This window comes from Meleagris gallopavo, chromosome 3 (genome assembly GCF_905368555.1).
Source record: "Meleagris gallopavo chromosome 3, MGAL_WU_HG_1.1, whole genome shotgun sequence".
NCBI classification, from domain to species: Eukaryota; Metazoa; Chordata; class Aves; order Galliformes; family Phasianidae; genus Meleagris; species Meleagris gallopavo.
Window position 1 is genome coordinate 8873170 of NC_139406.1, and position 21992 is coordinate 8895161.

General features: G+C 38.4%; 1 protein-coding gene across 4 annotated transcripts in view; it reads right to left on the reverse strand.

Moving 5' to 3' along the window:
* Positions 1-21992, reverse strand: part of NUP153 (nucleoporin 153) — a 49318-nt gene that overhangs the window by 4169 nt on the left and 23157 nt on the right. For 3 of the 4 annotated variants that reach the window (XM_085220160.1, XM_085220161.1, XM_085220163.1), the window contains exons 6-20: positions 20388-20504; positions 20218-20262; positions 20051-20104; positions 17896-18042; positions 16785-16837; positions 13582-13708; positions 11941-12078; positions 10716-10808; positions 10393-10483; positions 9954-10073; positions 8048-8662; positions 6141-6326; positions 4771-5613; positions 2757-3125; positions 824-1096 (exon numbers count right to left, since the gene is read on the reverse strand). In XM_085220160.1, coding sequence (XP_085076286.1) covers positions 824-1096; positions 2757-3125; positions 4771-5613; positions 6141-6326; positions 8048-8662; positions 9954-10073; positions 10393-10483; positions 10716-10808; positions 11941-12078; positions 13582-13708; positions 16785-16837; positions 17896-18042; positions 20051-20104; positions 20218-20262; positions 20388-20504 — 3271 coding nt within the window. The remainder of the gene's footprint in view (positions 1-823; positions 1097-2756; positions 3126-4770; positions 5614-6140; positions 6327-8047; positions 8663-9953; positions 10074-10392; positions 10484-10715; positions 10809-11940; positions 12079-13581; positions 13709-16784; positions 16838-17895; positions 18043-20050; positions 20105-20217; positions 20263-20387; positions 20505-21992) is intronic. The other variant, XM_085220162.1, reaches the window with a different exon arrangement.

The window sequence follows — 21992 nt, forward strand, 5'->3', positions numbered from 1 at the left end:
TTATGCCTGCATGCACTGAAATATATTAATGAAGTCTCAAATTGCAGCACTGAATTATCTAGATTTACCATTTAAACAAACTCTGTTGTGTAACTGTAGTCTAAAAAATAACATTAACCATTCCTACAATCAAAGTAAGACAGACAAACCACGTGGATTTTTCTCTTTAAACTCCTACTTCATTCATTAAAGAATGAAAGAACAACTAACATGGTGTGCCAACTAATTACTGATTAATACAAATGCAGGCTGCTTTCAACACAGAGTATTTTTAATAAAACATCTGAGAAGAAAAGAGGCTTTTCTTTTTTAACTGGCCCTAACCCTTATCTGTATCCGATGCTATGTTATCAAATACAAGTGTTTTACCTATAAATGTGTTTAGTTGAAAAATAATTATTACTGTGGAACAGGTCTTACACTTAAATTGCAAGTATCATTCTTGCCAGCATATTTCAGAAAAAGAACTTCAAATGAAGCTTACACCCATACATGTCTAGTACTAGCAATATATCTCACACAAGAAAGCCTCCAGTCCAAGTACGTTGGCAAAAAAACCCCTAAGAAGTACTCTGTAACAAATCCAAAAACAACTGTGCAGTGCTTCTAGCCTATTGGTGAAGCTAGTGTACCTCCAGCACATCTCTGGCAGTCAGGAATCAGATGCACATTACTTAACCCTGCGCCCGCCCCTTTAATGGAGGTTAATTCTTACAGTTGAGTATGTGCGAAAGGCAGAAGTCATATCTCACTCACTAAACTTCAGATGCACTTCATGGATACCAACCAGAGACCAGAAAGGAAGAGGATGGTCAACACTCACCAGCACTGGAGGTGCTGGAGCCAAAACTCGGTTGTTGGCTCGACTGCTGTCCAAACACAGGGGGCTGAGTGCTGCTTGTCGCAGAGCCGAAGGCAGGAGGTGCAGGCTGAGGGCCAGCTGAAAACAGCGTTGTTGACAGGGATCCAAAGCTGGGAGCATTTGGCTGGCCGGAGCCCTGGCTCTGACCAAATGCTGGTAGCTGACCGGCACCAAATGCCGGGCCAGCAGCAGGCGCTGAAGACCCAGACCCAAAGACAAATGAAGAGGACGACCCTCAGGGAAAAGAAGAGAGATTTCAGTATGTGCTGGGTTGTTTTGTTTGTTACAGAGCTTTGTGTTTGCAGCTGGGTAGGTAAGACAACAAACAGTACCTCCTTCATAATAGGAATTATACCTTTTCTTGTAAGTAAGATGAAAAACAGCGTGCTTACAAGAGTCAGTCAACATACACCTCAAACACTGGTCGTCTAGACTCAAATTACTGTTAGCCATTCATGTTCTAGAAACAGACTCCCACAAATAGCACATGCTGATTTGTGTTTACTAAGAGTTATTTATATCACAGCTAAAGAATAGTCATTCATTTATTTTTAATATTTTAATCATTCAAAATACAGCTCCTGATCTATTAGAATCAGGAGAATGCAAATCTTTCCCCCTGTAAGCAACTGCACCCCTTCCTCATCCAAATGTTTACAATTATCCATTTCTGGAGACCAAATCAGGCTTGCAGGGACCCAACTCAGCTACCAGAATAATTCCGTCCCTTCATGTAACAGAAAACAAGCTCATTCAATCAACTGCTTCGGTTCTGCATAGCCAGCAGAAATAATGAGAAGAAAATACATGACTGAACAGTGACTTCAAACACACGCACTGCTGCTGAGCAAAAAGAGACATTCCAAATAGCACTATTAATCTGTTGCAATTTAAGCAGACGTCGTGCAACAAAAAAATATCCATCTCTGCAACACAACTCGGAACGGCTGTTTTTCCAAGAAGGAAAACAGAAATTAAGACAGACTAAAAGGTATTTAAATACTTTTATGAAGATTTTTGATAGCTTCATTTACTAACAAAAAGATGCTGGAAGTCCTGACTAGCTAGTGGCTTAGACTGATCTGCTTATTGCTGTAACTTAGGACTGTTCTCTCTCTGTTTCTGATATACAAGAATAACAGATTTAATTCCCATGAGTGACAAGTTTAAGGAAACTGATCAGAATAGTTGTAGCTTCCTTACAGGTTCAATTTTACTGCCAACAATTTTTGGGCTAGCAGAAATACAGATTATTTGGAAGCTTTAGCCTTGTGCCGTAACTGCTAAATTCATGCTGGACTTCAGTGAGCTAATGCATATAGAACATGGGAAAAAAAAAAAAAAAAAAAATCCAGATTCTTGTTTCTGTGTTCAGGTAACCAAGAAAAAGAAAGACTGGCTATAATGCTCACTAGAAGTGACTCTTTACAAAGCAGCAGTTGCATATATCAATACTGTGTTTGTAATATACACTTGTGAAGGATGGTCATTACAAATCTTGATGTTATTTAGAATGCTTGAGAGTTTTAGGTATGGGAGGGAAAAACCTGCAGTTGTAACTGACTTTTAACCTTCAGCACTGGATTGATACTGAGAAGAGGGAAATTCATTCTCACGACGACAAGTTCCTATGCAAATGAAAGCCAGCAAAGGATTGTCCACTGCACAGAATAACAGCACAGCCAGTTGATTCCTAAACTGTATTTCCCAGACTGCCTGAAAACCTGAGCCCCAAGTGTTAGCAATGTTTACATATCGTTGAATGTAAATAGTCACTACTTTTCTCTCTTTCCATACGTTTTGCCTGCACGTTCTCCATGAAACACTATTTCCCTGCTCCACTTATCTATTTTGTGATCTAATAGCAAAAACTAAAGCACCTGCTGAAACATACCTGTTGAACTCGACGTGGCCGTGGCTCCAAAGGTAAAGCCAGAACTTGCTGCACTGCTACTGCTGGCTCCTGACCCGAAGACAAACGGAGCAACTGCTGCACCAGTGGTGGAAGATGTGGTTGCTGGTTTGCTTTCTTGAGAGAAGCCAAATGACTGAGATGCTGTAGATTCTGCAGAATTGCCAAAAGCAGTGCTGCTCACAGTGTTGCTGGCTTGCCCAAACACAAAGGGAGTGGGAACCGGTGCAGGGTTGGAGGAAGAGGTGACGCTGCCAAACACGCTGCTGCTGTTGGCTGAAGTGGTGGGTGCAGCTGTGCTGGAGGAACTGGAGCTCAAAAAGCTGAAGGATGGCTTTGCTGCTCCTTGATCTGCGAGGGAGAACAGAACACAAAACGCTGCAAAACGCCAAAGTGCGTGCAACAGAGACCCTGTTCCAAAGGCTGTACAAGGAGAAACCCTGGATGATGCCTCAACTACTATGCAGCTACTGTGGATTACTTAAGAGCCAGATCTAATACACTGATTGCTGCCATTCACAATTAATGGAACTGGAGAACTGTGAAGAATGATGACACCGCCACAGTTCTAGGCTTTAGCAGTGACAGACACAAGCACTGGCTATAATAATCAGAACCAGATTTAACCAGTACATCTCTTCAAACAAAAATATTTTTCAGATGCTCACAGAAGAACAACAGCAATTACCTGCAACACTTCTATAGTTTGTTAAATGGGACACAGAAAAAAAAAAAACAGAAAAACAAAAACCAATGGAACACTTTCTTTTGTACCCTCTCCTGAAATGAGGGCCCTGGGCCTACAGCCCTAAAGCCAGCTAAGCTGATCATCCTGCAGCCTCGCTCTTAGGCTTAAGCTCACTGCACTTCAGTACTTTCAAGACCTGCTTTTGGGAGCCATGGAGAACAGCCCTCTGTTACAGAACTGTCACAAAGTACTGAGTACAATTTTAAAGTTATTTTTGAAAGTATATAATTATTCAGCTTTCCCTAAGCTTCTGCTCTCTCATTATTACACCTAACCCTGTTCTTCATTTCCCACTGCCGTTTTTTCCAGCAGTTATGGACCCTTTTCTTCTATGCCACTTGTAAGGAACTCTCTGCCGTGTTGAAGAAGGCTTGTTAAAGTCTCCTTTTTACACAAGGGGTTTTGTCACATTCCCATGACTAAATCAAACTCCAGAACTTCAACTGGAAGAGAAAGAAAGCCAGAACAATACAACCACCTCCCCTCCACCAAATCCCACAATCCCTAATCTGCTCAGTAGCAGCTCAATCGTAAGAATACAAAGATTAAAAATCACCATAACCCTATGCACTGCTTTTATTCCCTCTGTTCTTTTCTTTATTACTTCCAAAGTTAGCAGAAGTTAGTAACGAACTCTTTTCTCTAGACCATGGTTGATAAGTCATACAAAATGGAATTATAATCAGAATTTTTCTACACAGTAATATGTCACTAAAATCTTTCAGTCCAGTCTTTCAGAAGATAGAAGATACACAAAACTGTGCAGTATCTATTTAGTGACTTCCATACCTTTGTGGCAGTAGAATTGCAGCACTACACCCGGCAGCACAGCTGCAAGTACACATGCATGAGACACCTACCTTCTCACCTCTCCCTTCACTATAAAAACGATAGCATGAGGCCTCTGTCACCACACTAAAGACCTTACCAGCAGTGATGCTGCTAGCACAGAAATCACACAAAACATCTGTGCTCACGTGAGATGCAATACAAGTTCCTTAAGGTGCAACGATTTTTTCTTTTCTTGACCAAACCTAGTCTTAAAACTCACTGAAATTGAAATAGGAATTGCTACTAATTGTCTCTACATCAACAACTGGAACAGAAATTACACTGCATACAGTATTTAAGCTTTTTCTAAAGCTCCGTTCCATGAACCTATCAGCTCCTACAGATTTTGTAACTTATGACTTCAGAGGTACTATTTGAGGGACTCAGACAATTGAAGACAAAAGATATTCTGCTTACCTGAAGTACTGGCTTGGGCCCCAAATGAAAAAGCTGGCTTTGCCTGCTCAGTTTCCTTCTCTGATGGTTTAACAAAGCTGAAGTTGAACATAGGTTTTGCTGTGCTTTCTTCTTTGGTATGCTCAGACTGCCCGACAGAAAAGACAGGTTGTGCCTTTGACTCTTCATTGTCAGCTTTCTTCCCAAACACTAACGGAGCAGCGGAACTGACAGAATCCTGTTTCTCTTCTGTCCTTCCCGAAACAAACTGCGAGGCAGGTGCCGACTCCACGTTACCAAAAGAGAAGCCTCCCTTTGTGGAAGGAGTTTCATCCTTTCTCTCATCTGGTTTCTTAAATGCAAAAGAAGCTGACGCAACTTCATTTTCTGCCACAGTTCCAAAAGTGAAGCCAGCGACTGCGCTTTTATTCTCATTGGTAGTTATGGAAGAAGTAGAACTTGAACCAAAACTGAAACCTCCCAATACTGGTTGTTGCTCTTTCTTTTCCTGCTGTCCCACGCTTGCTGTCCCAAACTGAAATGTTAAAGGAGCTGGACTATTTGTAGACGGAAGGCCAAAGGTAAAATTGTTACTTTTATCTTCCTTTTTATTCTCTTCTGATTTAGAGTCCGAGGATGAAACTCCAAATTTAAAGTTCCCTGAACTGCTAGGAAACTTGAATCCCCCAGACGCAGTGTTGGAAGATGCAGATTCAGATGCAATGCCAAACTTGAAGCCCCCTTGTTCTCCAAATTTAAAACTTCCTGTGGTACTCGATGTTTGAGAATCAGAGGATGATGACTGAACACCAAATGTAAATGATGGCAATGCAGCATTTGTGGACACAGCAGAAGCATCAAAACCTGCAGAAGTAAGAAATAACGTTTACTTTGTAATCTATGGTACATCAGTGGCACATGAAGGCTACTTAGCTGGGGTTCTAGTCCCAAACTTCCTAATCAAAACAGTAAAAAACAAAAACAAAAACAAAAAACAATCCAAAATCAAAACAGAAAACAAAGTTCCCTCACACTTGTCTCTAAATAAACCTTTTCACAATGGTATTTTTCTGTCTGCTGCTTGGTTTTCAGACGTGTACTGGTATTAGATGTAATACACATAACATTATTACACTTTTTGTCTAAACTGCAAACGAACATCATGTAAGAACAAGCATGTTGTTAAAAAAGGCTTTTCTCTAAAAAGCATGCATTTATTCTTGGGAAAATGTGTGGAAACATACACGTGACCTTATCTAGACAATATTCCTAAAGGAAAAAATGAACAAATTTGCCATAGCTCTAAGGAAAAAAAATAAGTGAACTTAAAAAAAGTCTAAGCAAAACAAATTGCAGAATGCGAAATCCTCCTTTTAATCATTAAGTATTACCTTTGAACTCTGCTTTGGTGCCTGGCTTTGCACTTTCACAGGCTACGCACTTTGTGGCCTCCGGTTTGTTTCGGACCTCACAATCCCAGCTTCCTTCAGGCTTCTTGAATTTGTCTAAATCCAGAAGTTCTCCAGAAGGAGCAGCAAATGCAGACGCACTGCTGCTGGTCACAGGCACTGGACTCCCTAGGAGATAAGCAGTAATTAAACACTCTGCTTGACTTATGAAGCGAATGAGAAGTTTTTTAAGAACCTCTCAAATGCTCTCGAGTTTACAAATCAGACAAGTGTAACAGTGAAACATCAAACAACAGCTATTCATACAACAACACAGCCCACGTCAGATGTAATTCATGGATATTCTTATCAACTAAACTTACGAAAATAATTTCTGCTGACACAAGTAACCCGTAGTCAACGTTAGTACACACAAATTGATGATGAGTGTAAAGTGATGTGAAGCTAAGAATTTATCAGATTTATTTATCTCCAAATTCCAAAATCAGACATGTTGGAAACTATACCATCATGAAACAAACAAACAAAAAAAAAAAACAGAAAGGAACCCAAAGCTTCCAGACACGCAGCTCTGTTCAGCACACAAACTGCACTGTCATCAAGAGCAGCAGAAACCTCCATAAAAGAGGCCTGAAAGCCATTGCTTTCCTTCCGATTTTTCTCCCCTGCAAAGGAATAGTTGATGCTACAGCAGAAAACTTGTAGCTCCGTAAGCATGAGGATTGAAGCAGCCACCCAGAAGGCACAAAAGCATTATGTTGACATCTTCACTCCAACTGTTTTAAATCACTGAGGGTAGCTTTTAAGAGAGTCAAAAAAAAAAAAAAAAAAAAAAAAAAAAAAAAGCCTTGTATTTGAAACAATAAAGAGAGGGTGTTCTCTTTCATGGTATACCCAGCAGATTTTATCCTCATCTTATTTTCAACACTCTTCCCCTTCACAGATGTAATATACCCATGCAGTTCCCTGCACCAGGAGGATAACAGTAAGCCCCTCATTTCCAAAATCCCTCCTTGCAATGAATACAGTTTCAGATAAAGGTTCTCAGAGGCTTTCCAAGAGAATCAGCTCTCCCTGAAATGCATCATCTTACCTGATGAAATTTCACTCTTATTGTACAGGATTATTACAAAAACAAAATCTAGTTGGTCCACATTTTTTTTTCTTTAGGAATACATTTGAAAATGTGTTTTTTGACATATTAGTATATTAAATGATGTGTAGAGTCAAAACATTTACAATGTCAAATAGCAGGAAACAATCCAGAACTAGATTGAAGAACCCATGATCTTTAAAGCCTACCACTGACCTTCACTGAGATACCTGGACACCAGGTTTTGTTTTAGCTTAAGAAGACTAGTTAGGATTAGTAAATCCATCTTCCTATTCCCCCTCATGTAATACAAGAGGTGAGTGGAGATATTTTTGATTGTGGTTTGTAAATACGATTTTTACTTTTTTGAAAAAGAAAAAGCTTTTTTTTTTGAAAAAAAAAAACAAAAAACAACTTTCTTTCTACAGGGTTCACATTTTTTTCTGGTGAAAAATCAGTGAATAGCTCTTAAATTAAGTCACCCAGTTCAGACATCTTTCCTCACCAACAGCAATGCAAGGAGTATTTGCTTTGACTCAGCTCTGTACTAACACACTGCACAATCCGTTCAATTAATGGGATAGGCTGGAACCTGGGCTGACACCTTCAAAGCGCCTGTAGTCATTCTTGCAGACAGGCACTAACCCATCAATCACATCTGGCTGTTGTGCTGTTTAAAATATTTTCTATATATATTTTTTATTTATTTATTTATTTATTTTTAATTCCATAAAGAAAATCACAGACTAAGATGGAAACAACAGGAGGTTTTTAAAAAAAAAAAAAAAAGCCATACCTGGTTTCTCAGACTGACAGGCTACACATTTGCTATCTTCTGCCTTATTTGATACAAAGCATGTTGCACAGTCCCAAGAGCCTTTCGGCTTCTTAAACTTGTCTCCAAAGCCCAGAGTGACTGTGGTGTCAGTGCTGCTGGAGGAGGATGTCACAGTCACAGAGCTCTCTGTGGTCACTGGCAATGCCAGAGTAGGCATTACTCCCATTCCAGGCTTTGGTGTCTCACATGCTACACATTTTGTAGCTTCAGGTTTGTTCTGGACCAGACAAGTATCACAATCCCACGTTCCAGGCGCTGCCTTGAATTTGTCTCCAAAGCCCAGCATCCCTACTGGAGAGGCTGCTGTCTTAGTGGAGCCACTTGAACTTGAGCTCATCGTCTGTTTCGTACTCTCAGCTGTTGACACTTTAGCAGCTTGACAAGTGACACACTTGCTGTCTGTGGCTTTGTTCTGCAAACATGGGTCACACGGATCAGTCTGCCAATACGACGATGCTTGTTTAGAGGTCTCTTTACCTGCAGAAAAACTACTTATTGCAGGCCTTGTATAAACCACTGTGCTTGTGATAGGCTGTGCAGATGCAGAGGAGTGTGGTTTTACAGATGTAAATCCTGGAGGAGGAAAAAACATATATTTAGTTATCTTCCTGTTAAAGCTGTGCCTCACTACAGTTACCAGAGTTACTTATGACACCACAGGGCATGAATTTTAACTCAAGTGTCAACAGTTACAAATATACATTCAGACTGAGTGCAAAAGGAAGTCCCTGGAAATCTGATCTAAACGGATTGAATTTCATATGCTGCACTGAGACACAACGGAAAGCTTCACTGAACTCTTCACTTTCAGAAAAAGTTTGAAATCAATTTTTTCACTGGTTGACGCGTGTGAGCAAACAGTGGCTGACTGAAATCTGACCGTCCATCATGGCCTGGAAATAATTCAGTCTCATCAAGACACCATGCCCAAGCAAATCAAATTTCTGAAGTCATTCCTTGTAGTAACTATTCAAATTTACTTCAGTAACCGCACAGCAGTTTGCCCTTGGAACACTGATCCACACAATTATTTCCCCACAGGTGCTGAATATTAATTAATAAGACGACAGTAGAACAATTGTCTCAATCTTCCTTTAAAGTGTGCTGGACACAGGCCAACTTGTTATTTTAAGATGCCAATTTTAACAGAAAACAGAAGCTACTAACAAAGATACAGTAAAGTAAATGCACCTTCGGTAGCAGCTCAAGTTGCCTGTAAAGCTAAAATAAATACTGTCTTGTTGGCTTATTTTTTAGTCAGGAATGAAGCCTTTGAACAATGTGGATGTAGATCCTGCTTCTCTTAAATTGAAGAAGAAAGTGACTGTCACTTCATTCAGAGGTCTTTCCTTAAACCAAGGAATTTTCTCTCACTTAACTCTGCCAGTGCAAAAAAAAAAAATTACAATTTAAGGCCCAAAGATTTGCAGCTTTTGCAACATATTTAGGAATGAAATCCCTTATTTTTTCTTTTTTTATATATATATATTTATATTTTCAGGACTGTTGAAAGAAGGACAGGAATGCTGAAATTTACAAACATTTCCTTTTCAATTCCATAAAGTTTACTTACTTAAAATCAAGAACTGATTATTTGACTCACTGTCTTCATAATTCATTTACATTCTAATACAACAGAGATGTAATCCATCTGGTTTTGAAGTTGCAGTTTTACTTTCAGCAATAAAAGCCAGTTAGAAGGGGCAGATTCATCCTAACAGACGTAGCACTTAACATAGTGCTTTCCTACATTTGTATTTACAGCTGATATTGCATTAACCACGATATAAGCTTTTGGTTTATTTTAAATCCATGTAAGCATTTTTTTTTGCTGTATCTTTTAAAAAGAAGTTCATTATCTCACCAGGGTTTCTTAGAATGTCTAACACACTCCCTTCCTTTAAGACCTTGGCGGGTTTGAAGGGACCATCATATTCTTCTTTTTCTTCCTTTTTATTGCTGATGCTGTTTACAGTGGTGGTATCTTTAGAGACAAGAGAAAACAAACATTTTTCATGATGCAATCCAATTAGAGCAGAATCCATCCACTTTTGCCAGTAACAAGAACTTCCAATTTTCATGAATCTAAGAATCTTTAAAATTCAACCTGCTTTACAATTTTTAGTTACACCTTGTAAAAGCAGATCTGTCTCTGAAAAAAAAAAAAAAAAAAAAAAAAAAATACTGCAGAAGCCCAACACTGTCTGAAATCGCTAGCATGCTCAGAAAGGATAGATTTAGTATTTAATAACACAAAAAAGAAGATCTGCACTTCAGAACTGAAGTGCTAAAGCTGCAGTTACCGCGGGTAAGTAAGGACGTCACTGCTGTATCACTGCATCCAGAGCGCTCTGCCGATTTTACAACAGGAACACTAAATGTAAACCCAATCTGCTACGAAAAAGAGAGGTTTTTCAGAGTCTGAAACTAAAGAAACTTTAATGAAATTCACACACAAACACAAATCCGAAACCAAATCTCCAAAATTTTGGTATACATACTGGATAACTAATCTTAAGCCAGAAACCTACGTAATCTTTTATCCCATTAGCACAGCTCTGTTTTAATGTTCTGCAGTATTCTACTAAACGTCCGATAAAAAGTTGAGCTTTTTTCTTTTACTTACAGACAATGGAGGTAGAACTTCTGCCTCAGTAGATTTCACAATTGGAGATGAAAATCTGAACACAGGACTGCCAACATTACTTGTTGGTTGCACCTGCATTTTCAAAAGAATTCAAGGTTTATATCTAAGAGCAGCAACTACCTGAATTCAGAATCCAACAGAAGTTTTGCAGAAGTTCAAAAATCTGATGTTTTAGTTATTTCTAATCCACAGATGAAAGTAACAATAAAACAAAATGAAGTCTGCTAATGAGTACACAAGACATCATCTTTAAAACCACACTGCACAAACCAAGAGAAAAAGATGAGATGTTACTTAGGTCTAAACATACGGAAAAGCAGGAAATTGAAGACATCTAAACTCAGCTCTACTAAAGAACTTCCTTAGCTTAAAACAGGTATCTGCTTCAAAAAAATGCAAAATTATTTCAAGTATTCTGGAACAGATTAATGTTTATTTTTCTGTAGTAATATAAATTATTGCACCCTAGGCTCATTCTATGCAAGGCTTGAATGACCACTTATGCTACCTCCCATTTAATAACCTCCTGTCATGGTGTAACCATTGTAGGCAGCTAGCCACTCCTTTCACATGGCCAGGGAAAAGAATCAGAAAGGTAAAAGAAGTTCAGTAGCATAATGACCACTTGGAAAACCAAACGCTGTAACCCTGAGCATCCCTCCTCATGTCCCCCCATGTTACTGCTGAGCACAATGCCTTTATGGCTCATCCCTTTGGTCACACAGGACACTGTCCTGGCTGAGCCCTCTCCCAGCCCTTGTGCACCTTGGCCTGCTTGCTGCTAAAGCTGTATGAGAAGCAGAAATGGCCTTGATGCTGTATAAGCATTACACAACAACAGCTGAACACTGGTCTGCTATCAACACTGCGTTCATCACAGACTGGCAACTTTGCATAGCTACTATAAAGAAAATTTACTCTATCCCTGCCAAAGCCAGGATGAACAACTTGGCATAAAATCCCACCCCCCTAAAATTCCATAATTATACAGTTATCTTAACCAAAGTTATCTTAAACTTTGCAATTTTAAGACTGACAATCAAAAAACTGCATTTTTCTCTCCAAACTGCAATACAACTCTGAATTAGTCAACTCAGTATGAACTAATGCTGGTTAGTTTCACGAGTAGCACGGAAGTTAACTTGCAACAAAGCAGATATATACTCATACTGGAAAGCATTCATAGCATACAACAAAGATTTACCTTGTTCATCACTGATGTAGAAACAGTGCTTGGTGACGATGAGACAGTACTGCTAGTCAGAAAACTGAAGTTGAAAGGAGCCAGTGATGCAGTACTGATGGGTAGGGATATTTTCGGGAGCACCGGTTCCTCTACTTCCTAGAGTTGTAAATTAAAATTTCTCTTTTACAAAACATACTACTTCCTCATCCTGCTCCAGTCTGACTTCTTAATAAAATTAAAGGTAACAAAAGCACAGATTAAGAGAAAGCAAGTCTTCAAAAGGAATTCCTACGCTCCCTATCTCAGTCTGTGCAGTCATTTTAACTCATGGCTTTCACATTACACCACATTCACCACTGGTCCAGTAAGAATACTGGAAGTTACCTCAAAATTGTTACCTGTGCAGAACAGAGAGAGGCACAGATCAGACTTCAGACTTTTTTGTTCTTGTTGTTTTCTATGCTTTAGTCATTAATGCTCTAGTGAAACATCACCATTTCTAAATATCCTCACATTTCTTCCTTTAATATAAACTCTCAAGACAAATGAGAAAGTGTTCTTGCAGAATTAGACAGGGCAGCTGCTCAAGTTTCTGAAGCCACTATAACAAGTGGATTTAGAAAAACGTAACATTTAAAGTCTGTGGGTTCAGTACACAAAACACAAAATGTCTACAAAGAAAGCTACAGAAGACTGTACTCTGGTAAATCCAGCCATGTTTGAGCACACAGATCAGAAATCAGTACATCTTAAAAACAACTGGGTTTATTCTTGCCTTTTAAGCTATTTGCTAACTGGTAAGACTGGATGAGTTCGGGTTTAAATGAGAACTACCAATCTAATCACAGTCTGCACAGAAGCACCAAGATCTCAATAGAAATGAACGACTAAGCAGAGAGATAAATTGGTACTACAAACACTCAGTCTATCCTATGGCTTACAAGTGTTTCACAATTTTGATTTGAAAAGTTGATGGAACCTAGCTAGTTTTATCTGTATCACTATTTTATTTGAATTATATAAACATACTCCATTGTTTATGATTTCTTTATATTGCATCAGCTAAAAGACCAACTTAGACTTACACTAAAGATATAGTTACAGGCAGCTCAGATTACATCCAATCAGAAAACAATCTTTTGAGTATTTGTGACTACAGTTTTAAAACAAGAAAAAAACCCTTTCACAACAAGTTGAGTAAGTATCAGAAATTCTAAGTTATCATTAGCAGACGTGCAGAGCACCATTCTCTAATTCTCTTATGAACTCTTGGCCCATATGTCTACGAGACTTAAATAGGAAACAATAAATTCAGTACACTTTGTTTACATACTTGGCACTTGTTTCAAGAATCAATGCATTACAGAAACTATACAGACCTCCACCTAAACATTCCTGTTCTTAAGACTCATTAATTTAACTGCTTTAACTGCTAGTGGGAAACTTTCTAGCACGAGGAATCTCCAGTATAGCAGAACTACAAATTTCAGAACTATATAGGCAAGCCTCAAGCAGAGTAAGTAAACAGGAGCTTGCTCTGAAACCCACAAGAAAAAAAACCCCACAAACCTAAGGCTGCATTCTTATAATTTCCTGTGAGGTAATAAAACTGACACTTCAGTCATCTCAAAGACAGCAATCAATGGAAAAGTCACTTACCTGTTCTTGTCCAGACTTTGATACGTAGTGCACCCCTCTTTCCCTTCTCATCTTGCCGCCACCACCACTTATTCCTGAAGTCAGACCATTGGATGCAGGAGTACTGAATTTGGGGTAGGTCAAATTGCTAGCACAGAATAACAACACATGGGTTGGGGGTTAAAAAAAAAAAAAAGAAGAAAAATAAGAAAAAGTTGTCAATTTATTTTCAAGCTATTATAGCCATCATTAGTCCTAGAACTGAAACCTGTTAATCAGAATCAGGAAAAAAGTAAAGCTGCTTCATAAGTTCCTAAATGCTGGTAAATACAATTTTTGCTATTTAGAACATCGAGTTTAAAATAAAAAATAAAAATAAAAATAAGAAAAACACACAAGGAAAATGACATACGAAGTTGCAACATCCATATGGGAATGATGACTAAGCCAGAAGACCTGAAATAGAAGAGCTGATTCATATTGATAATTTCTAATGCTTCTTTTAGATAGTCCGGACATGGACTGGTTCTCCAATTCTGTGATGAACATTAACTCTGCAAGGATATAAAAGAACAACTCATGAAAATACACAAAGAGTGTATGTATGCACACATGGGAAACACTGCCAACAGCTCTGATGGAAGAGAGAGCCCTTAAGATGGTAAGATAATATGGCAGAAGTTTCAGAAGCAGCTCAGGCTTTTATGTGGCCATCAGAAGGAACAGCAGAGGTGTTTGGGTGTGCCAACATTCCAGAATTCTTTTCAGACATGAACACAGATCCCTTTTGTAATGCATACAAAGGCATTTCTCTGTTTGTTATGAAAGCCTTGATCAAAACCAGAAAGATTTCCTAATGCAAATGCTAAGAGAAGAAAAAGAAAAAAACACATCACAAACCAGAAGTGAAATAAAGAATAACATCAGAAGTACTATGGCAACAAAATGAAATAGTCCTGGAAAAAAAAAAAAAAAAAATCACTATATCAAAGCTTATCCAATCAGTCATTAAAGAATTACATTAGATCGCACTGGAAGACACCAAGTCCAGTTTCTGGAAGACTGAAGAAAAGAACTGGTCTAAACTTGTCAGATACTTGAAAGCAGTCTGATTAGTACTGTAACTGCTGAGAGGAAGCCAGATCCCTAAGGCCATATGCTCAGGCTTTTCTCTAAACCAAACTGTCAATCAATCAGAATTCTGAAAAAAGTCTTATGTCAAAACAGATCTTTATTCAGACAACTATAGCCTGCATATAATAGTCTATTATTCTTTCTCTTAACACATATCAGCTTCAAGGGGCAAAGACGTTTGTCAGTCCTTGAGTAAATCCATCCTACAACCAGACAAGTTTAAAGAACAAATAGCCTTTGGTAGGTTGAAAATAGCTTAACCAGTATTCCACTCTTACCAGAATATCAGTGTTGTGTTCCTGATCTACAGCATGGCACACAACAAAGACTGGCTTCAAAAAAGGGGAAAAGAAAAAAAAAAAGGAAAGAAAACAACATCTACCTACTCTACAGACAAAAAGAAAGACATTGCAACATTGCAATAAACACTAAGAATGAAATAAAATGCAGAATGTTTTCTGAATCTCCTTTTTACATGGAGGAGTAGAATGGATTTCTGCAAACAACAATTTAAAACTGTTTGGGGAAAAAAAAACACAAATCAAACCCAGCACCTCTTTGCATTCATACCAAAACCTGAAGGCCAATCTCACACCCCTGGAAAGGCAGCTGTTGTGAAGTCAAACTTTTAGACACCAAATCAAAGCGTTGAGGTGTTGTTGGTTTGTTTGGGTTTTTTCTGTGAGCCGAAGAATGCCTCAGGTCACATAGGAATTGCTTGGCAGATGAACAGAGTCCTGTTAGTGTTGATCGAAGAGAAAAATCCACGCCCAAAAAGATAACCTTAGAGTGCAAAGTGCCTCCACTCAAGCTTTGCTGAAAACACTTTTAGCTAGTGTGGAGGAGAACTCATTCTATCTACCTAAACCAAGTAAGCCATGTAGCACAGAACAATCTTCCCAAGACAATTACAACTGTTAACTCCCTGGAAATTTTGTTTTAGAAACAAGCTAACATTTCACCTCAAAAGGTTCTGTAAAGCTCTTGGTGTTCATGCTGACTCAGAGCAGAAAAACGACTTCTCCAAGAAAGGAACTTAATAAGAAAATAAATAAATAAATCTTCCTCCACCTTTCTTGAAAAAAACAAACAAAAAACCATCCAAACAAACCAAAGGATAACAACAAAAATACTCCTGAGCTGTACACTACTCTGTCTTATAGAGAATCCTTCAGAAAGAATCATTCCTTTAGGACCCCCTTTCAAGCTTCAAGCAATTAAATTAAACAAATCACTAAAACTAATGGCTCTTACTCCAGATAATATGGAGATGGATAAATGGTTTCATTGCCAATAAGTAAACTGATAAACTACAAAATACCTGCCAAACTGAAATTTCTAACACTAGAGATTTAGTTGAATTGAAAACTAAACTACCTTTACTTCCTAAAGAAAAAAGGCCTCCAATAGCAAATACCCTTCCAGTGGATACAGCATCATAACTGTAATGATATAACGTATGGAAAACACAGCAATGACAGCAGGGTAGCAAAGTCCTGGGCTGCAGCAAGTGAGGATAAGCCCAAATGCAGCAGCCATAGATGCAGAAAAAAAGGAAAAAAGCTGCTTGCCCTTGGAAGACCTCAGGTAGGCAGGCATCTCTCCAGCAAGATACCATCACCTCCACTGCCAGCCCTTAACTGAGGTCCAGAAAGGGGTGGATCCTGGCTCCAAACCCCTTCTGGTCACTCAGGTGCACTGCATGTACCTGGGCTCCCCTGGGTTGGCCCTGCCTTCCCACCAGGTGCTCAATCACTGCTTCAGGTGTGACTTAGCATTTCTGCTACAACCACATACCTTGTTTCCAACCTTCATATCCTACTAAGGAGATAGACAAGTCATTAAAAAAAAAATCATTACTGATACATCAATGATGATCTAATTTCGTTCTTGTTTATCTTCCTTCCTTTCTTAAAAATTTTCTCAAACTTATATTGATCTTCAAATGTGATTCAGAGCTCTCAAAAGAGACAAAATTTTTGTTCCCACTACTAGAACTGTTACTGCATTTCCAAGAAGACATTCAGGCAGAATGCAGTTACAAAGTTTTCTTCATACAAGTTACTCTTAAATTAATAGATCTGTCATACCTTTCAGATGGTTCTACACGCTGTTCTTCAGGCAAACTCTTCTCTTTCACTTCCTGCAAATTATTTAAGATTTAGCTGAACATACATACTATACGCAAAGTGCAGACAATGAATTGTGTTGTTTTCTGTATTTTTGTTGGCTAGTTTTTTAATTTATACCACTAAATACACCTCTACCTAATTAATCTTGTTCTCTAATTCAGTATTCTACGTACAGCTAAATTTGGGGGCTAAAACAAGTACTGTTGCTTCTCTTAGCATTGAGGATGAACTGACAGAACAGTTAATCACATTTGTCAAACTCTACCAAAGAAAGTAATTAAACAAAACAAAATGGTAATAGTATTGGGTGATGGGGAATCAAACCAAGTTTTCTTAATAAAGCTAGTGCTAATTTACAAACCCATTAAAAAAGGCTTATATCGTTAATCAAAGATCAAAACAAAACAACACACCCTTCCCTTCGGAAAAAAAAAACCCAAGCAGTTGCTGCTATGCTCTTTTTTAGAACTCTGTTAAAGAAAGATTGTGCTGGCTAAACAATAAAGAGATTGAGAGATTTCAAAGCAGTAACCAATCAGTAATGACTACCCACTTTCATCTCTTGCCTAGAAGGTCCACACACTTAACACCTGGCCATTTTTACATTCAGACCAACGTGGTGGTTTTTCAGAAAGAGATGCCACTCTTGTTTTTACAGAAAACTTATCAGAGACTCCATCTACACCAAAGGAATCATTGTCAGAAGTCTCAGTTGGAGCACATATCTCACCTGGAAGAGCTTATACACAACATCAGCATGCTCCATCAAGAACAGCTTTGTGTACAGGAAGATACAAAAGGAAAATATTGCTTCTGTCTTTTAATATTCTTTCACTGAAAACAGCCTGACCCTATTTACAGTACATCATTACATTGTGAAACCACCAGAAGCCACTTAATTATTCCAAAAACATAGTTAAATCCAGAAAACCTCAACCTATTTCTCAATAGTTCCCACTGCTTTCATGCCTATCTCAAATATCCTATCAGTACTTTGCAAAGAAAGAGCATCTCCTTAAAGCAATTGGTTAGAAACTCCAGGCAGGTAAGGACTGCAGAATTTACTTACTTTGTGCTTTGTATCTACTCTCTGGTGAATTTTGCTAGAATCAGCAGATGGAGTCAGAGATGGTTTAAAATACTGGGTCCGACTTCCTGACAGAGAGATTGCCTTTGGTGTCACCAGTTTTTGAACAGGCGGATGGTGAGATTCCATCTTAGAAAGGGAAGCAGTAATCAATTTATTCTTACACCCACCAAATTTAACTGCAGTATTTATGGATGAAAACAATTACAGAACTATAAACATCCCATTAGTCTTGGAACTCAATGATAATCATTAAAAAATTCTAAAAGCATTCAACTCACAGAGGGAAATCACCAGAAAACTAGTGATGAAATCCAGAAGCCTACGCAGCAGTAGCCAAAGTTTGACTAAATCTCATTTCAAAATTGGGCAGTTAATTCATAGACAAAACAATTCACGCTACCATAATCAAAATAACTCATGTTCCTATAATATTCCTCTCTTTTCCTCTGCCTACACTGTGATATTTTTTACTAGCTTAATCCACTGATTTATCATTCAAAGCATTAAGCAACTGATACAGCCTTCTGGGCTTCATACTACCTACATTTTCCTCCTTCAAAGCCAAACAAATACTAGAGCACTTAAAAAAAAAAAATGTTGTCAAATAATCTTAAAATAATCTCATTCAGTAAAACATCATCTAACAGTTTAGATTTGTACTAAGTACACTTAAAGTACTAGTTTAATTTCCCCGTTCAAAGTATTTTCACAGACCAGAGCTGATTTTTTTTTTTTTTTTTAACAGAAAGCACTGAATGTTCTGCAAAACTGACTTCACTGAACTGTCAAACAGAAAGCAAACTCAGAGGGCTACGAGATTTACCAAATGCTCCATCCACAGTCTTAATGAACAGAAGAATCAGTTTTATGAAGTTTGCTATTCTTTCACATGAACAGAAAACGTCACACTGAAGTTTAACTTCTCTCAACACCTGGTAATAAAATTCACACTATCTATAACTTGATTAAAAATACATCTTTCTAAGAATGATTTGAAACATTGACTAAAACACGTTTTATTTAAATTCACAGTTCTACTTTGAATGAACAGTGTTTCATTGCAGGCTTTAAAAGTAAATGACTTAAGTAAATAAAAACTGCCCAGTTAGCTGTTTAGTACACCAAGAGCTATTCTGTCCAGTGCAGATCCTTGAAATAAGTGGAATACCACATACATCACTGCTACCCACTGCAAAAGTTTTGCTTGAGTATACAAGAGTTCTGTCAACTCTCACTCAGCAGGAAAACAGAGAGCCATGTCCTTTGCAAATAATTGCTTTTCATCACAGGCTACCCTTCTCCTGCCAAACATTATGAATCCTAGCATTATGAACAGACAATCTATCTCCTTTTACCCAGTGACAGCTGTGTGCAACATTCGTTTACTGCCTGACAACTTCAAGCTCTCTGTTGCAAATCTGGCAGATCGTTCTTAATGCTTTATCACAGGTGTGGTTCTACAATTTAACTGAGAATTCACACCAGATTTGTTTGCAGTTAATTGGGTAATACTTATGCTGTACTTTGCTTTTCTGTAATCTTGCAATTTAGCACACGGCAAAAAGAAGGTGCAGGAAGTCTCAGATGTTTGTAAACAATGAAACTTAATTATACATCCAATCAAGGGATTATATAAAGGACAGAAATTAACAATTTTCATTTTCATTATCTGGATGGTGATAATAAACACAAGTACTCTTTTTCTCCACCTGAAGCAACACAGAAGCCTGCACTAAATCTATATGACCACTTGATCATTACTTTGCTATCTGTGATCACTTCTTCAAGATCAAGCTTTCCTAAGCAGGAATTTTAACACACAGCTTCACTCCAAGACGCAGGACAAGACAAAACTACTTTATGTGTTCTAGAAAAGTTGTTTCTTCATTTGACATATCAAGACACCATCACACAAAGATCACATAATGTTTAACCTGAGTAATCTTCACAGCTCTTCATTCAGTGCAGGTAGAATGACATTTTTTAGCTATTTTCACACAACCAAGATATGAATTTATAACCGTAATGCTAACATTAACTTGTACTCATGCATACAGTGCCACCAAGGTGAAATTTCTTGCGATAACACTGAAGCAAAGAAAATTTCTCAGCTTAAGTAGTTACTGGTTCTTACCTGTTTTCGAGTAGAATGGAAGCCCGTAATATCCAGCATGCTTCTGTCCACAGGCTAAGGGAAGAAAGAAAGCCTAAATATTAGAGATCCAGAGATCCTTTTTTTTTTTCTTCCCCAGAGAGAGGGTTTCATGCAATAGAAATGCGTGGGTTTCACAGTCAACTTACAGAAGACAGTGGACTGGTAACAGAAGATGGAATTCTTTTAGCGTCCTATGAAAGAAATAATCAATAAATTAAACAGGGCCCAACATAGGGAAGACTTTCATTCTTTACTGGCGCATGTACTAAGTTTCATAAGTATATGAATAAAGCAGATTAAAAGGAGTGCCACTTACTGCCAGAGGACTTGACATCTTCTCCAGCGACTGTAGGATGCGCCGTGCTGTGGAACTTGTCACACCATAGGATTGCACATTTGCTTGTTTAGCTTTCATTTGCCTTCTTACTGGTGTCTGAAAAAAACAACATTGTAATTGTCATGCTGTTCAATTTTGAGTTAAATACACATGTATTTTATGTCCCCAGGCTACACGAACAACATAACCGATATTCTGTGAAGACAGAGAAAAATGCACTCACTGGGAGTTCAAGACATAATGAAAATACGTTCTGAGTTTATAGCAGTTTAACTGGGTCTCCAATACATCCTGCACAAGGGATAAAACTAAAAAAGAAATCCATGTGTAGAAAGTAAAGATGGAAGATGTTGAGTGCCAGCATCTCTGAAGCAGTAATCAGGAAAACAGAATTGAAGCAAAGGCTTGTGATGCAGAAAGCACTTTCACTAACAACACAGACCTGAAGAGTTTCATAATGGTGCAAGCGCATCATCTTTAAATCAGTGTATGCAACCACAACCAGGAATTCCTCATTTTACTTCTCTCTTGCTTCTTCCCCTCTCTCAGGAGGGGAGGCTGCAAATCTTTTTCTCTGTTTAATAAGATAAAGCTCTGACTTGAACAGTAACAGATCAAAACACATTACAATGAAGAAGTAAACTATTTTACTTACACTACAATTTAATTCAGCATGGCAGTGTAACCACATTGTGTTTATCACACAATATGAAGATAGGAAGCAAACTGTACAGCATACAAAAACTTCAGCAAGGCTCACAGGATCATGTAATGGTTGATCTGGGAAGGGGCCTCTGGGTCTACCAAGTCCAGCCCCTGCTCAAGCAGGGACACCCAGAGCAGGGTGCCCAAGCCTGCACCAAGGCATCTTAGGGAGATCTCCAAGGAAGAGCCTCTGAACAGCCTGTATCAACGTTCCACCACCTGCACAGCACAGAAGCGCTTCCTGGTAACTACATGGAACCTCCAATGCTCCAGTTTGTGCCCACTGCCTGCTGTCCCAGCACAAGGCACCAGTGAAAAAAGCCCAGTGCTCCACCCTCTTGGCACCCATTCTTCAAGGATTTACAGACATTGATGAGATCCTCCGTGAACCTCCTGTGATCCTGGCTGAACAGGGCCAGCTCTCTCGGCCTCTTCTCATAAGAGAAGTGTTCCAATCCCCTCATCATTTTGTTGGCCCTCTTCTGGACTCTTCCTAGTATGTTGCTGTAATCCACAGCAAATAGGAATAAGCAAGCTACTCTCTCCTTTAAAAGCCTAATATTTTGGTTCCTCTTTTTGGTGTAACCCACAGTTACACTGCAAAAAGTTAAAATAACTGATCAAAGAGGGCTCCCAGCTTGCAGGAAGTTTTAAAAACAAGTTTTCAAGGTTTCTCATGCATCAGAATCTTGCACTGTCCTTGTTCCATGCCTGAAATGGATTGCCAGAATAGATTCAGAAAATTGTGTTTCAATTTCCTTCCAGTTCCTTTCGATTTTATTATTATTTTTTTTTTATAAAGGGCATTTTGATTGAAATACATTCCTACCAAACCTAATTTGACTTTTTTATTCAACTCTAGCTACTGAGAGCCATCAG